The 13,502-nt window shown below is 47.1% G+C and overlaps 7 protein-coding genes across 7 annotated transcripts; 3 read left to right on the top strand and 4 right to left on the bottom strand.

Annotated features, from left to right (window-relative positions):
• The first annotated feature begins 108 nt into the window (after nt 1-108).
• F4822DRAFT_49624 (MACRO domain-containing protein) lies at nt 109-1,437 on the top strand. Its single transcript, XM_051463571.1, has 2 exons — nt 109-883; nt 976-1,437. The coding sequence occupies exons 1-2, from the start codon at nt 246-248 to the stop codon at nt 1,142-1,144; spliced, it is 807 nt and encodes a 268-aa protein (XP_051309521.1). The 5' UTR covers nt 109-245; the 3' UTR covers nt 1,145-1,437.
• Nucleotides 1,438-1,542: 105 nt separating this feature from the next.
• Nucleotides 1,543-3,061, bottom strand: F4822DRAFT_49645 (Aldo/keto reductase). The gene is made up of 3 exons (XM_051463572.1): nt 2,589-3,061; nt 2,497-2,517; nt 1,543-2,423 (listed from the first exon to the last, which is right to left on the bottom strand). Exons 1-3 carry the CDS (start codon nt 2,910-2,912, stop codon nt 1,731-1,733), a joined length of 1,038 nt encoding a protein of 345 aa, XP_051309522.1. The 5' UTR covers nt 2,913-3,061; the 3' UTR covers nt 1,543-1,730.
• An 849-nt stretch (nt 3,062-3,910) lies between these two features.
• On the top strand, nt 3,911-5,627 carry F4822DRAFT_49678 (PLP-dependent transferase). The gene is made up of 2 exons (XM_051463573.1): nt 3,911-4,325; nt 4,379-5,627. The coding sequence occupies exons 1-2, from the start codon at nt 4,184-4,186 to the stop codon at nt 5,578-5,580; spliced, it is 1,344 nt and encodes a 447-aa protein (XP_051309523.1). The 5' UTR covers nt 3,911-4,183; the 3' UTR covers nt 5,581-5,627.
• Nucleotides 5,628-6,605, bottom strand: F4822DRAFT_49679 (uncharacterized protein). Its single transcript, XM_051463574.1, has one exon. It carries the CDS (start codon nt 6,553-6,555, stop codon nt 5,674-5,676), a length of 882 nt encoding a protein of 293 aa, XP_051309524.1. The 5' UTR covers nt 6,556-6,605; the 3' UTR covers nt 5,628-5,673.
• A 560-nt stretch (nt 6,606-7,165) lies between these two features.
• Nucleotides 7,166-8,526, bottom strand: F4822DRAFT_440018 (uncharacterized protein; the record flags this gene model as incomplete). The annotated part of the gene is made up of 2 exons (XM_051462701.1): nt 7,826-8,526; nt 7,166-7,774 (listed from the first exon to the last, which is right to left on the bottom strand). The coding sequence occupies exons 1-2, from the start codon at nt 8,186-8,188 to the stop codon at nt 7,166-7,168; spliced, it is 972 nt and encodes a 323-aa protein (XP_051309525.1). The 5' UTR covers nt 8,189-8,526.
• Nucleotides 8,527-9,161: 635 nt separating this feature from the next.
• On the top strand, nt 9,162-10,986 carry F4822DRAFT_440020 (soluble quino protein glucose/sorbosone dehydrogenase; the record flags this gene model as incomplete). The annotated part of the gene is made up of 4 exons (XM_051462702.1): nt 9,162-9,210; nt 9,267-9,891; nt 9,966-10,342; nt 10,453-10,986. The coding sequence occupies 4 exons, from the start codon at nt 9,162-9,164 to the stop codon at nt 10,575-10,577; spliced, it is 1,176 nt and encodes a 391-aa protein (XP_051309526.1). The 3' UTR covers nt 10,578-10,986.
• Nucleotides 10,510-12,896, bottom strand: F4822DRAFT_440026 (putative MFS quinate transporter; the record flags this gene model as incomplete). The annotated part of the gene is made up of 4 exons (XM_051462703.1): nt 10,510-11,992; nt 12,066-12,206; nt 12,315-12,328; nt 12,440-12,896. 4 exons carry the CDS (start codon nt 12,894-12,896, stop codon nt 10,910-10,912), a joined length of 1,695 nt encoding a protein of 564 aa, XP_051309527.1. The 3' UTR covers nt 10,510-10,909.
• Nucleotides 12,897-13,502: the final 606 nt, after the last annotated feature.

Below are 13,502 nucleotides of genomic sequence, written 5' to 3' on the forward strand. Positions count from 1 at the left end.
CCTAGGTATCCCTACCTATACCTATAGACTAGGTACCTAGGTGTCCAAGCGGGTAGCTATCGATAAGCCCCTCATTAGGTAATCTTGGAAACTCAATTACGTACCTACCTACAGTACCTAGGTAGAGTCAATTGAGGAACTCTCATCTCTCAACTTTCAACTTTCAACTTTCGACTTTTCATCCAACGCCCCCCCATTACTACTATATCGGAATCACCACGCATTAAGCACATCAAACCAATCGAATGTTCCGCACCGCCATCAGAATGGCTCCCATCTCTGCGTCCGAAATTCCCTCTCTTAATCTTCTCTATAAGCTTGACAGATTAGACGTCTCAAGGCTTGGTCCTCTCAAGGGTGCGTCTCCGGCATACAACGATCGGATCGGCCTTTTTCGTGGAGACATAACCACCTTGTCCGTCGATGCTATCGTTAATGCTGCCAATACCTCCCTTCTTGGTGGCGGTGGTGTTGATGGTGCTATACACCGAGCTGCCGGCCCTAAGCTGCTTGCTGAGTGCCGCACTCTAGGCGGTTGTCCTACCGGCGCTTCCAAGATCACCGATGCCTACAAACTCCCTTGCAAGAAGGTTATACACACCGTCGGTCCTGTCTACGACGACACTCATCCCGCTGTGAGTGAAGCTGCGCTCCGAGACTGTTATCGGTCTAGCTTGGAGCTCGCCGTGAAATCTGGGTTAAAGACCATCGCTTTTAGCGCTATCAGCACCGGCGTCTACGGCTACCCCAGTTTAGACGCCGCTCACGTTGCTTGTGATACCGTCAGGAAATATCTCGGCACTGGTGATGGCGAGGCGTTAGACAAGGTCATATTCGTCACATTCGAAGAGAAGGACGTCCGCGCTTACAACCATCTGCTACCGTAAGGCATCCCCCTTTCTATTGTTGAACGGTTCTTTTATTCCCTTACCGACTTTCAATGCGAATTGTACTAATGGAAACTCTTTTATCTAGCCGGCATTTCCCCCCGAGTACCCCGAGTACGAACGATCACGATCAACTCACCAAAGAGCAGAATGCCGAAGCTGAGGCTAGGGCTAGTCAGTTACCCAACGTACCCTCCACAGATCCGGCCGACCCAGAACATGCATTGAAGAAGCAGAAGCAGGGTGATAAGAAGTAAGGCCCTTATCGGAGAGCTGGCAATTACATCGCGGTAAAGTGAGGGTTTGTTACACTGCATAGGGTGGAGATTGGACTGGTTCGGGCAACGGATGAGTTTGATTAGCGCTAGGCGTACGGCACGGGCGAGATATCCCACAAAGGTTCGACTCATATTGTCGAGACCATAGTGGCAACGTGAATTCTTAATAGAAAAAAAACGGATAGGCATCTAAGCCGTTCCGGTTCTTCGAGGCTGGGGTTATTCGCTTTTTAGTTGATGGCCTACTCTCCTGTGTAAGTCTACTTCAACACAACCCAAGTCAGGTCAAACGACTTAGATACCCTCAGTGGTGTCTAGACACTCCGCGACTTGACACGTTACTCGCTAAACACTTATACTTTCAGCCTCGAAATACTTCATAACCTTCCTCCGAATATCTAAGATGTCTTATAGCATTACCTCCGCCGCCCACTCCAAACCAGAAAACACGAAGCAGCCTAGGAATATGATATAAAGGCATCGGAGTCTCATCATGACAAGAGTAAAATATCATAATTTGAGTACATAATGGCACCTAATGGTGCATTAAACTCGTGAGGTCCCTTTATTTGTCTGTGTGCCCGAAGAGCACTTCCTTCGTATCGTAGGTGTACACCATTGGCATTTGCCAATAAACGTCCATATCTCCTTTAGAAGCTCTCCATGCCTGGGTCAAAACTTCAAGCAACTCAGAGTCTAACGGTCCCTTTTCGAGATAGTCAAGATTATCCTTCAACTGCTGCAAGTTGGAGAAGCCGACCACGACTCCGTCGCCTCCATCCCTAACTTGAAGCTTTGAGTGATGAACAAGCCAGCGCATTGCTATCTCGAGCGGATTAAGCCCCCGCGCCTCGGCGGCTTCGCGGATTAAGCGTGCTCCCTCGATAATTCCGTCGCGGAAATATCGACCTCTTGTTAGATGTTGATACGGCCCGGCTGCATACCGTCCTTCCTTCGGGTCGTCATCCTTAGACGTAATACGGCCGAGTAAGAACCCGCCACCGGTCGGGCTGTAAACATCGATGGCGATGCCGTACCGGCGACAAGTAGGGATAAGCTCGTCTTCGATGTTCCGGAAAAGGCAATTATAGAGCGCTTGATAAACTGTCGGGCGCACCCAGTTGTTCTGTTTACACGTCATGACTATTTCGGCTACTTCGAAGGAAGCATAGTTGCTTAACCCGAACCGCGAGAATTTGCCTGCCTTGTGCAGTTTATCTACCGCGGCGAGCGTGGATGCGAATGGGACTGAACGGTCCTACGAAAGTTGTTTAGTTACTTATTGTTCCCTGCGAAGTGCTTTACAACACATTGCGAGAGGGCCTTATTACAGGAGCATGGAGGTAGAAGATCTATGTTCGCATTAGTCTTAATCACCACTCGAGTCGCAGTCTTGATTCTGCCTTCAAGTTCCGGTACGTACGTCAATTGAATCCGTCCCAAGCTCCTTAAGAGAAGTCTCGAAAGCTTCTATCAACGCCTCCGGTTTGTGCGAACCTGGAGGGAGCGGCCATATTTTCGTACCTATAGTGAAGCCTCTTTCCTTCCATCCTGCTTGTCTCGTATATCCTTCTTGTTCTCCCCCGATGTAAATACGGGCAGTGTCGAGCTCCTTATAACCACGTGCTTGAAATATATCGAAGGCTTGCTTCAAGTTGTCTAAACCTGTCATGCGCGTTCCAGGGCTTCCCTCAGGCCCAATGACCATAAGGCCTAATATTATACGTGGTTTTTCTTGACCCGCCATCTCGAAGGCCCCTTTAGCGTTGGGGTGACGAGCTATTAGAAGCGAACAGATCAGAATTCGAGGTTTCCTCTCTACTTTGCAGTTGTCTTTATATACCCTAGATCAATGATGGGGTAATTTATGGCTAATATACTTGGGTACCCAATGTTGATACCACACTGGAGTCGGCATTACGTCTCCCCGCACAACTCTGGGGTTCAGACGGAGGTTCATCGTATGCATTGCTACACCCGGGGTAACAACAGATGCCGAGCGGGGTGGTACCACTAGTAGTAGGGGTCTAGCATGATAATGCTCTGCTAGTACTTAGGATATTTTCGCTTCAAGTCTAGACTCAGGATGAGCTTAGTTAAGTCTACACAGAAGAAGAATAAGCATTGGCCTCTATGTGCGGTAACACAGCAACCTATCCAACAGTCTCGAGTTGTAACCATGGATATCTTATGAGTACGCCAAGAAATTATGTGGGTGGTGGGTTTAGATCCATAATATATTGAGGGGACGCAGACACATGTCACGAAGAATTGAAGCTGCGTCATGAATTTATAGGCCCTGACAGAATAACATGATTGGAATTACTCATAAGTATATCAAAGCCCCCAATGTGTAAATCCGATTCGACGTCTCTTATCTTATGAGTACCACGACGAAAAGTAGTAGAACCTCATAACACAAGCAGAAGATACTATAGAAGTATATTCATATTGTTAGTCATTTAAAACTATACTCAGATATTCACCATGTACACTTTACTTCAAAGTCAAAATGGACAGCTGTGTTATCACACGCCCACCCTCACGCAACAGCCTAAGGGCTATATCCACGTTGCTATCATTATAGAGTAAGCCACAAATATATTTTTCATTTATCATTCTTCAAGGGGAAAGGATCGATATCCATGGATACAGGACTTGGCGGGCGGTGGTGGGGAACTTCCCGTATAGAAGCCGTATAGAACCGCGGTAGAGTGACTCCCCCTTCAACACGCTTGTCCGTGACCGGCCTATAATCCTTTCGACATCGGAATATAGATGTGCACGCCCTTACTTTTACATACACACTAGGGTGTAGCGTGACAGTTTATATTCAAGACTCATCGGGAACAAACCTACAAACATCGATCTTTATAGTATATATCTAACCTTATCCTTCGGGGTTGGGCGCGCACTTGACTTTGAATCATTCTAAGCTACTGAGATCTTGCCAACTACTAAGATCTACCATTTACATCTACTTCACATACTACTCTGGTTCACTAGGTTAACCTCAATATGAGTTCCTCCGATAAAACTTCGAGCTCAGCCGTAAATGGGAATGAGTCTTCAGTCAAAAGGGATACAGCTTCGCCTTTATTTGGCCAAAGGATACTTCAACATTTCGAGTTTGATCCGGGTCATCGCAACCTTAACCATGGTGCGCCGTATATCTTAACCAATTAACGTATAGGTATATCTAATCACCGACAGGTTCCTTCGGCGCAAGTCCACGCGCCATCAGAAAAAAGCTTCGCGAATATCAGGACCTTGCCGAAGCAAAGCCAGATCAATTCATCCGCTATGATACTCCTGACATACTGAACGAATGTCGGGAAGCTACCGCGAAACTACTCAATGTTCCAACAGAAACAGTAGTGTTTGTGGTGAACGCCACAACCGGTGTGAACACCATCCTACGTAACATCGCCTGGAATGACGACTGTAAGGATGAGATTATCTATTTTAAGACCATATACGGAGCATGTGGAAAGACCGTTGATTATATCGTTGATTCGGGTCTTGGCCGAGTTTCTGCACGCGCGATCCAGATTGACTATCCCCAAGAAGACGAGGAGATCGTAACGACGCTCAAAAACACGATCGAGGACTGTGTAAAAGACGGGAAACGCGCAAGAATTTGCATCTTCGACATAGTGTCTAGTCTACCAGCCGTCCGATTCCCTTTCGAAGAAGTCACTAAACTCTGTAAGGAAAAGGGGGTCTTGAGTCTTATCGACGGCGCGCAAGGAATTGGAATGATCGATCTGGACCTTAGGGCACTTGACCCTGATTTCTTCGTTTCGAACTTTCATAAATGGTTTTATGTGCCTAGAAGCTGCGCTCTACTCTACGTTCCGGTACGAAACCAAGCATTGATACGTTCAACCATACCAACCTCGCATGGGTATATTTCCAACTCGGGGGAACGGTTCAATCCGTTGCCTAAGAAAAATGAGTCTCCTTTCGTCAATAATTTTCAATTCGTCGGTAGCACGGATTCAGCCGCTTATCTCTGTGTGAAGGACGCAATTGAGTGGCGGGAACAGGTCCTTGGTGGCGAGGCTAGAATATTGGAGTATATACATGCCCTAGCTAAGGATGGAGGTAAGAAAGCAGCTCAAGTTCTTGGGACTGAAGTTTTGGATAATAAATCTGGCACGATGTCGAGGTGTGCGACTACCAATGTTGCTCTGCCTTTGGAGGTTGAGGAGGCATCACAGGCTTCGGATTGGATGATGGAGACGATGATGTCTGAATACGGGACATTTATCCCGTTATTCATACACAATGGTCGCCCCTGGGCTAGAATAAGCGCGCAAGTATATTTGGATATCGACGATTTTGAATGGGCTGGTCGGACACTTCTTGAGCTGTGTACAAGAGTCAAACGAGGGGAATACAAGGAGGCTTGATTGAAGTCGTCCCAAAGTTCTGATAGCACCTTGCCCGATTGATCAATTCGTCCAATTCGGAATGGCTTGAGGTTTAATAAACCAAATATTCATTCATCCTCTATGGGGATGTCTTTGGAGCCCTGGTACGCCAACTCGTGCGCGATAAACATTACCCGTAGACCCTTCATCCGAAATAGAGGTAATGAAGAGCGATTTCCAATCCACACCACCGAAAGTTGGACATGAACACATCTTTGCCTCTGGAACCACACATGTTGCCGTCGCTACACCTTCAGGTGAAAATCGAATTAACTTGCCCTGGGAGTTTGCCGCCGCCCAAATATGTCCCTCCACATCAACCGCTAGACCGTCCGGCATACCTCCGTCCTCCAACTTTGCGAATAGTCGTTTATTTGTGGCCTTCCCGTTTTCAATATCGTAGTCGTATTGATAAATTTTGCCTTGAGGCGTATCGCAGACGTACATAGTCTTATCGTCAGGAGACCAAACTGGGCCGTTGAGAACCGCAGCTCGATCCTCGGTGGAGGCATCACACACTCTCCCGCCTTGCATACACCATAATCGGCCGATGGTATCCTCTTCATTCAACGCCATCGTGCCGGCCCACCATCGACCGCGAGCGTCTATCGCGCCGTCATTCATGCGCACCTTTTCATCGAGGCTTGCATCGTGTATATGGTGAATGTCGACGATACGATCTAGAGTTTCTTTCATCGGATCTAGTAAAGCAAAGCCCAACTTCGTCTGAGCTGCTAGTACGTCCGACCTATTTTCGACGATGTCAAGTCTAGTCACAGGCTCGTCTGATTCGATTGTGTGTTTCGCGCTCCATCCCTGAGATAACGGTACTGAATGAACTAGCTTGTTTTTTATATCGACGAAGAAGAATGTGTCATCGCTTTCGCGGTAGAGTGGACTTTCTCCTAACCCCGACTTTGATGGCAGCCATTCCTCAGCTATGTATTCCTTCATTTTAAAAGGTAAGTTGCTATGGGGGAACGGTAATGTTTACTTTGTCTTACTAAATGAATAAGAATGTATGTTCGCTTGTTAAGTATCTTATTTCTAGAGATGAGAATACATATGGCCAGTCCATGACGTCAACGGCGCTCGGATCAGAGATCGTTGCCCTGACGTACCTATGATGATGGATTGAAAGTAGGTAGTTTAATTTCTGATAGATTTGTATAATAAGATATTGATAACCCTGGGAATGGCTTTCTCTCTGCGATGTTATATATGTGCTTGGAAGGATTTCTCATCAATTTCCCCATATTTCCAATGCGTCGCCATCGCCGCCACGCGAATGGAGGAGGGATCACTTACTTGATTATTCCTCCAACTATTCAACTTAACGCTGATATTTAGAGTCGAGAAAATCCAGGGCCCAGTCTTATTCATAGATTCAGATTCTCGTGGTTATTCGTAGATTTCATCCCGCGGGAACGATACCAAATGCACATTGTGTAGCAGGTGAGGTATCGTCCCGCATCCTCTCTCGGGTCGTCTAAATCCTTTACCCAACGCTCAATAAAGAGCCGCCAACTGCCTCCCTCCCTTTCCTCTCAAGGCAGCCCCATTTCTAGTTAGTTAGACGAATATCCAAGTCAAGTTCCGGATCGCATATCAGAGGTGTACGACCGAGGGGCGATTTTCCCAACTTTGTGAGCCCTTGTACGCGTCCACGCCAAACCCGAAGGGCCTTCGCCTTCCTTCGTGCCTCCTCTTCCTTATGGAACTTCGAAGGTCCAATTTTGCGCATCCAAACTGCTTCTAGACACTTGCAGTCCCTCGCTATATCACAAAATCCGGTGACGTGCTTCTGCTTGTGCTCTAAATCCTCGTCTGATTCATCACATAAATCTTCATCCGGTTTCATGTCCGGATCATTCGAAGTCGCATCCGGAGTCTTATTCGCGTCGTCAGTAAGAGAAGCGACTGCTTGGTCAACGAGTTTGTCGACTAATTTTTCCACAACCTCTTCGTCTCTCAGATTGTCTAAGAATCTGCTATGGCCGATACGGTTCCATAGAACCTGACAGCAGATAGTGTAGACGAATATGTACTCCATCGATATGTAGTCGACTTCAGAATCCTCCTCATCGAACTTCAGAGTTCGAACAAATGCTTGGTAACAGAAGCCCTGAAGCTCGAAGTAGCAACATCTCTCGTGCGCTTCTATCGTGTTTTCCTAGACACGATCTCGCAACACAGAGATGGCCCAATGGAGTGTGATCATCACATCACGCGAAACTTCGTCACTGTACTCTCTATCCAGAATCATAAATGTTTCCTCGAGGAGACCCCGCCACATCTCGAATTTCGCACGGCCAAGTTTAGCCACGCCGCATATGGTAGCCACCAAAGAGATAAGGTAGTTGGTGAGGGTGTCTTGGAATTCCTGGTCGTTTGATCTACCTATCTCGCTAGCAAATCTGCGCAGACCAGCTGTCTGCTCGGGAGGGTAAATTTTCAGAAAATCTTTGGACGCAGCTTCGGCGAAGAGAATTCGATTTTCATCATGGGCAGACCATTCAATTGAACCCGAGTGGGTTTTTTGAATTGCGCGATGGAAAGCAGATCTGGCATTGTCGGAATACGCCATGGTTGAATTAGAGTTTTATCTTTCGTCCGTAGGTGTGAAAAGGTCGATTCAATGAATAGGATGATTCCCATAAAGGATGCTCGAGTCGATTCCTGCGAATAGGTAGAAGAGTGGATGTGCTTTGGTGATTTTTCTTCCGAATGTATTTGTATTCTTCGGACGAGAACCAAGGTTATAAAATAGAAAAATATGATGTTTTAACAATAATAATTAAAAAATCAAGCAAAATCATTATGAAAAAAATGAATAGAGAAGAAAGGAATGGGAGGCGAGAAGTGAGGGCTGGTGTTAAATAGAAGTATTGGCCCTGGAAGAAATATTCCAAGGATTTAGGTACTTCGTTTTAGGGATTTCCGTGTGCTAACTAGCAGTGTTAGGTGGAGTTCCAATAGTGCCTATATAATTTTTTTTAGGGCTTCTAGCATAGGGCTCGTAGCGGCCACCTTGTTGGTATTGCACTGTCCAAGTTTGATGAGGGGTTAGTGTCTGTCAAGCGCTATGACTAACGGTAGGTTAGCGACTACTCGCATCGTCTTTAGGCCAGTCATCCACTAAATTTACAGTGATTGCTGGTATAATTACAGCTATCATAGACTGGAAGTCTCAGAGCGAGGACTCATCGCATCATATTTTGAAATTTTAAAGCACTCAAGTTTCCTTTATATTCCTCCCAAAGACATACAATATCAGAATTCTCATTTAAGTAGAAATACGGTGAATAGATGCTCGATGTACTCACTGAATAAGGACACGTAGAGCGTAAATAAGTTCACTGTCGCTTTTCCTTCCCTTCCTGTCCCCTTAACTTTGCGTAAGACTTTGATTTGAGTGCTTGCCGTCGTGACTACCTTCAATGTGTGAAGATTCATTAGTCATTCTAACATTTCTTAGTTAACCTAAGACAGATAACTCGCAAATTGAGCTCACCGTCCCTAACAGAGTACATATGAATGTTGGGATCGAAAGAGTCATCATGCTATTTACTATCTTTGGCGCTGCCGTGATAGCGCTGCTCCCTATCGGTAAGCAGACGTCTAGGAATATCCGCATACCTAGGTACCTACTAATACTGAAATAGCTATAGGAGGGTATTCTATCCCATCATCTTGTCCCAACGTACCACGCCCCCTTTATCCATATGAGCTTGCCCAAGGATGGGCTGCAGTCAAGGTAGCAGATGGATTATCCTCGCCTCGTGGCATAGTCGTAGACGAGAGCGGTCGTCTGCTAATCGTAGAAGAAGGCATGGGAATCAGTCAACATACAATCGATATCAATGGGTGTATCGTGTCCTCGCGCAAACTTGTCTCCATGCCCATTTTAAATCATGGCATCTACTTCGAACTCAATAACCGCTCACTGTACGCAAGCTCAGCATCTACAGTGTATAGATGGGAATATGATGCAAACACCGGCAACGTTAGCGAACCACCAACTACTATCGTTTCGGGAATGGCTACAGATGGCCACCCCACGAGGACTCTGATCATTCCACCAAATCATCCAAACTTGCTCGTTGTTTCCCATGGCTCCAATAGCAACCTTGACTACGCTGCCACTGATCCGACAACTGCTCGAGCTATCGTGAAAGTCTTCGACATTTCGAATGTACCAAAGGTCGGATACAACTATGCTCGAGATGGTTGGAATGCCGGATATGGACTCAGGAACGAAGTAGGATTGGTTTTTGATGGAAACAATATGTATGTTCAACCCCTAGGTTGTTCATAACAAGAGAAAGAAGAGAACATAGAACCAACTAACTACGCGAAACTAGGCTCTGGGGTGTGGAAAACAGCGCTGATCAACTAGTCCGTGATGTTAATGGCACCTCAGTAGACATCCACAATGACAATCCGGCAGAAGAGTTGAATTTCCTCGGCGATGTTTCAACGCCAAATAATGCCTGGTACGGCTATCCAACATGTTTCACGATTTGGGAAACCAACGCCACGCACGGGCTTGATGTTGGCCAGCAGTTCGTTCAATCGCCCAACGAGACATTTACCGATGACACTTGCGCGCATATGTCGATGCCGCCACGACTCACCTTTCGGGCGCATTCCGCACCTCTAGATGCGAAATTTGATGCGCCAAAGTACGAGAACCTATTCGCTACTTTGCATGGTAGCTGGGATCGTTATCCCCCACGGGGTATAAACTAGTCGCGGTACCATTTGCGCGTGTTGCTAACGATGGTTCTTATGCCCCCGTTGCACCTTCGAATAGCAAATCGGGATATATCGACGTTTTCTATCCACCAGATGAAGGTCGGTGTTCATCGTCGAGCTGTGCGCGGCCTGTGGGATTAGTTTTCGACGCGATGGGGCGACTGTATATGACGAGTGACACTTCTGGTGAGGTGTTTATGCTTAGTGGCGTTATTTAGGATGTCTAATAGGGGGATAAATTATGAAGTGGCTTGAAGAATCGGGTTGACTACTACTCCGAGGGCTTACCGTAAGTCCGGGCCATCTCTATTTGAGACCCCCCACAGAAGTACCTATTTTGTAACCCGAAGATAGCCTGTACAAGTTTTGAAAGGTAAACGTTAGGCAGACTTGTGTTAAAGGAAAGACATCCACGGTGCTGTCATCGTATATCAGAACGTGGCGTATCGCACGCTGAAGAATTCGGTTATTTGATTTTTTACGTACAAATTCATGTAAGGTATCCAAATCCATTCCGCTAATCGAAAATTGATCCCTACACCACGCTGCTTCAAGCGAGATTGTCTCCACGAGGTCTTTTCTCGTCGACCACGTCAACGTGCTCTACTTCCCCTGCCACGGCCACCTTCTCGTTAAATACCTCGTCTTTTCGTTCAGCGTCTTCGTTTCCGCGTAATCCGATCTTATACCACGGTAGCTCGAATAGGCGATCCATACTCTCGAGGGAGCGTCCCGCTGTTTCAGGAACGAAGAACCAGACCCAGACTCCACCGACAATAGTCACGGCAGCGAAGAACCAAAAGGTACCTAAAGGCGAGATTCCACCCTGGCCAGTTGGTAACAACATGTTGGGCACGGCACGCGAATTGCCATACTGATTGGCAAAATGTAGTGTCATTACGATGGACGTAGACAGGGCACGGATACGTAGGGGGAATAACTCAGCAGTGAGCAGATACTGCATTGAGTTCCACCCCAACGCCCATCCGCAACCTGAAATATATATCATCGCAATCGCGCCACGACTAGCGCCCCTCTCGGCTGCTGGGAGCACGTAGCTGTCGTCGACGCCTAGCTCTGGTACCGCCGTCAAGAAGCCCGCGACGTAGAGCATGGAGAGTGCTTGAAGCGAGATACCGAGAAGTAGGGCGCGTTTACGCCCGATAACGTCGACAAGAAAAAGGGCGCATATCACAGCAGAAACGAATTTAACGATACCAAACACTCCCGTGACAAGTAAAGACTCATTCTGACCTGTGATGCCGAGAATCTTGAAGAGATCAGGTGCATATAAAGTGATAGAACCAGCACCAGACCATTGAGATAGGAATTGCACCATCGAACTGAGATACAAGCGATACAGGTTGCTAGGGATGCAGAACATCTCCTTGACAATACCATACCAACTAGTGCCCATGGTAGCTTCTAATTCCTCTTCATGCGCAGCTCTAATGGCTTCAATCTCCGAAACGACGTATGGGTCATCAATTGGTAAGTGACGGATGTGGGCCATGTTCTTAGTAGCTTGCTCATGTTTGCCTTGCTTGATGAGGTAACGAGGCGACTCATACTGCAAGAAGGTCAAGAAGAAAATAAGACCAGCAAAGATAATATGCAGACTGGTAGGTACAAGCTAGAACACGTCACAATTAGCCCCACGGATTCCACATTAGAATCATAAGAACCATCTACGACGTTATACATACCCATCTAGCGTGAGTAGAATCACCGATGTTAACCTGCGCACCGTAATTGGCGAAATACGCGAGGACGATACCGAGATACACGAAACCCGTGAAGATGCACGTACAGAGACCTCGGATGGAGGCTGGCGCAATTTCGGCGACCTATTTATATGTCAGCACCCCCGCGCAGACTCCGGAATCCTACTATAAAACCTTCTAGAATGCACACTCGTCTAAAAATATTGGAGAAGGGAGTATATGAAATGGGACTGCGTTGCAACATACTGTGAATACGTTAGCCAACCTATATTAACAACACGTAGCACCCGAATAATAAAGGTAGAGTTCTAGAAGCGAAAATTGGATAGAGGCTATTCCCGCAACACGCAACATACCATAGACGGGCCCGACAACAGGAGTCTGGCCAACTCCGAGACCTGCGATGAAACGTCCCGCGTAGACCGCGCCGAGATTGCCGCCATTTCCCATGAAGATAGCCATCCCTACTATCCATAGGATACACAGCTGGCGGGTAGCCCATATTCGTCCGATGCGATCGCAAATAATGAAGGCAAAGAGAGCACCGCCGACTGAGCCGATCTGGACCATGGCGGACACATTGGCCTTGATGTTGGTTTGCTCAGACTCGCTGTACGAAGAATAGTTGATAGTCCGTTGGAAATCCTTAGAGTTGAAGGCACCCGAGATGAGACCCTCGTCAACGCCACGGGCGGCGCCGAGAAGACCAAAGGAGATGACGGCGAACCATAGACGCCAATTAAAGACGTTCTTAGGTTCGCCCAGGTTTTTCAACCTGAAGATATTGACGGGTTTCTTAACACCTCCTGCCATTGTCGATGCTTGACTCAGTGCTTATCTCTTCCTATGGTAACCTGAGTGCGGAAAGAGATAGCTAGGGGGGAAGCAAGCTATATCAATGCAAGTTCAATGCAAGTGATAGTGACAGCGACAGAGAGGGGAGGTCATCATGCCCCTTAAATATGTCGACATCCTATCTTATTCCTTCATTGTTTACCTATGTACCTGGATAGGTACTCTTCCCGGACTGGCTCGCATGGACCAACCAGGCCCGGTGGAATCCTTCCAGCGTGACCCCCAAATGACAAAGAAAAGAAAACGGGTTGGATGGCGCATATGTGACGACGAACTAACAGGGGCTTGCTTATTCCTACTTTAGCTGAGCTACTGATGGCTAGGAAGCTAACATACATGTATGTAGGCACAACATGTACCTACACACCTAGGTACGTAGTTGTAGGTACCCGGATAGGGTAAGCAAGGGGAGCAAGGGGTGTTGGCTAGACTAGAATGAGTACATTAATTCCATTAATCCTCTTTGAGAATCCTTGTAGGGCGCGCAAAGGCTGCGTGGGGACCCCGCGTCTTAGGTCTTTTCTCCTCGTTCCCGGCGCGAAGGATCTTGCTACCTAAGAAGGT

Source organism: Hypoxylon trugodes (assembly GCF_022578975.1).
Source record: "Hypoxylon trugodes strain CBS 135444 unplaced genomic scaffold F4822scaffold_10, whole genome shotgun sequence".
In the NCBI taxonomy this organism is placed as follows: Eukaryota; Fungi; Ascomycota; class Sordariomycetes; order Xylariales; family Hypoxylaceae; genus Hypoxylon; species Hypoxylon trugodes.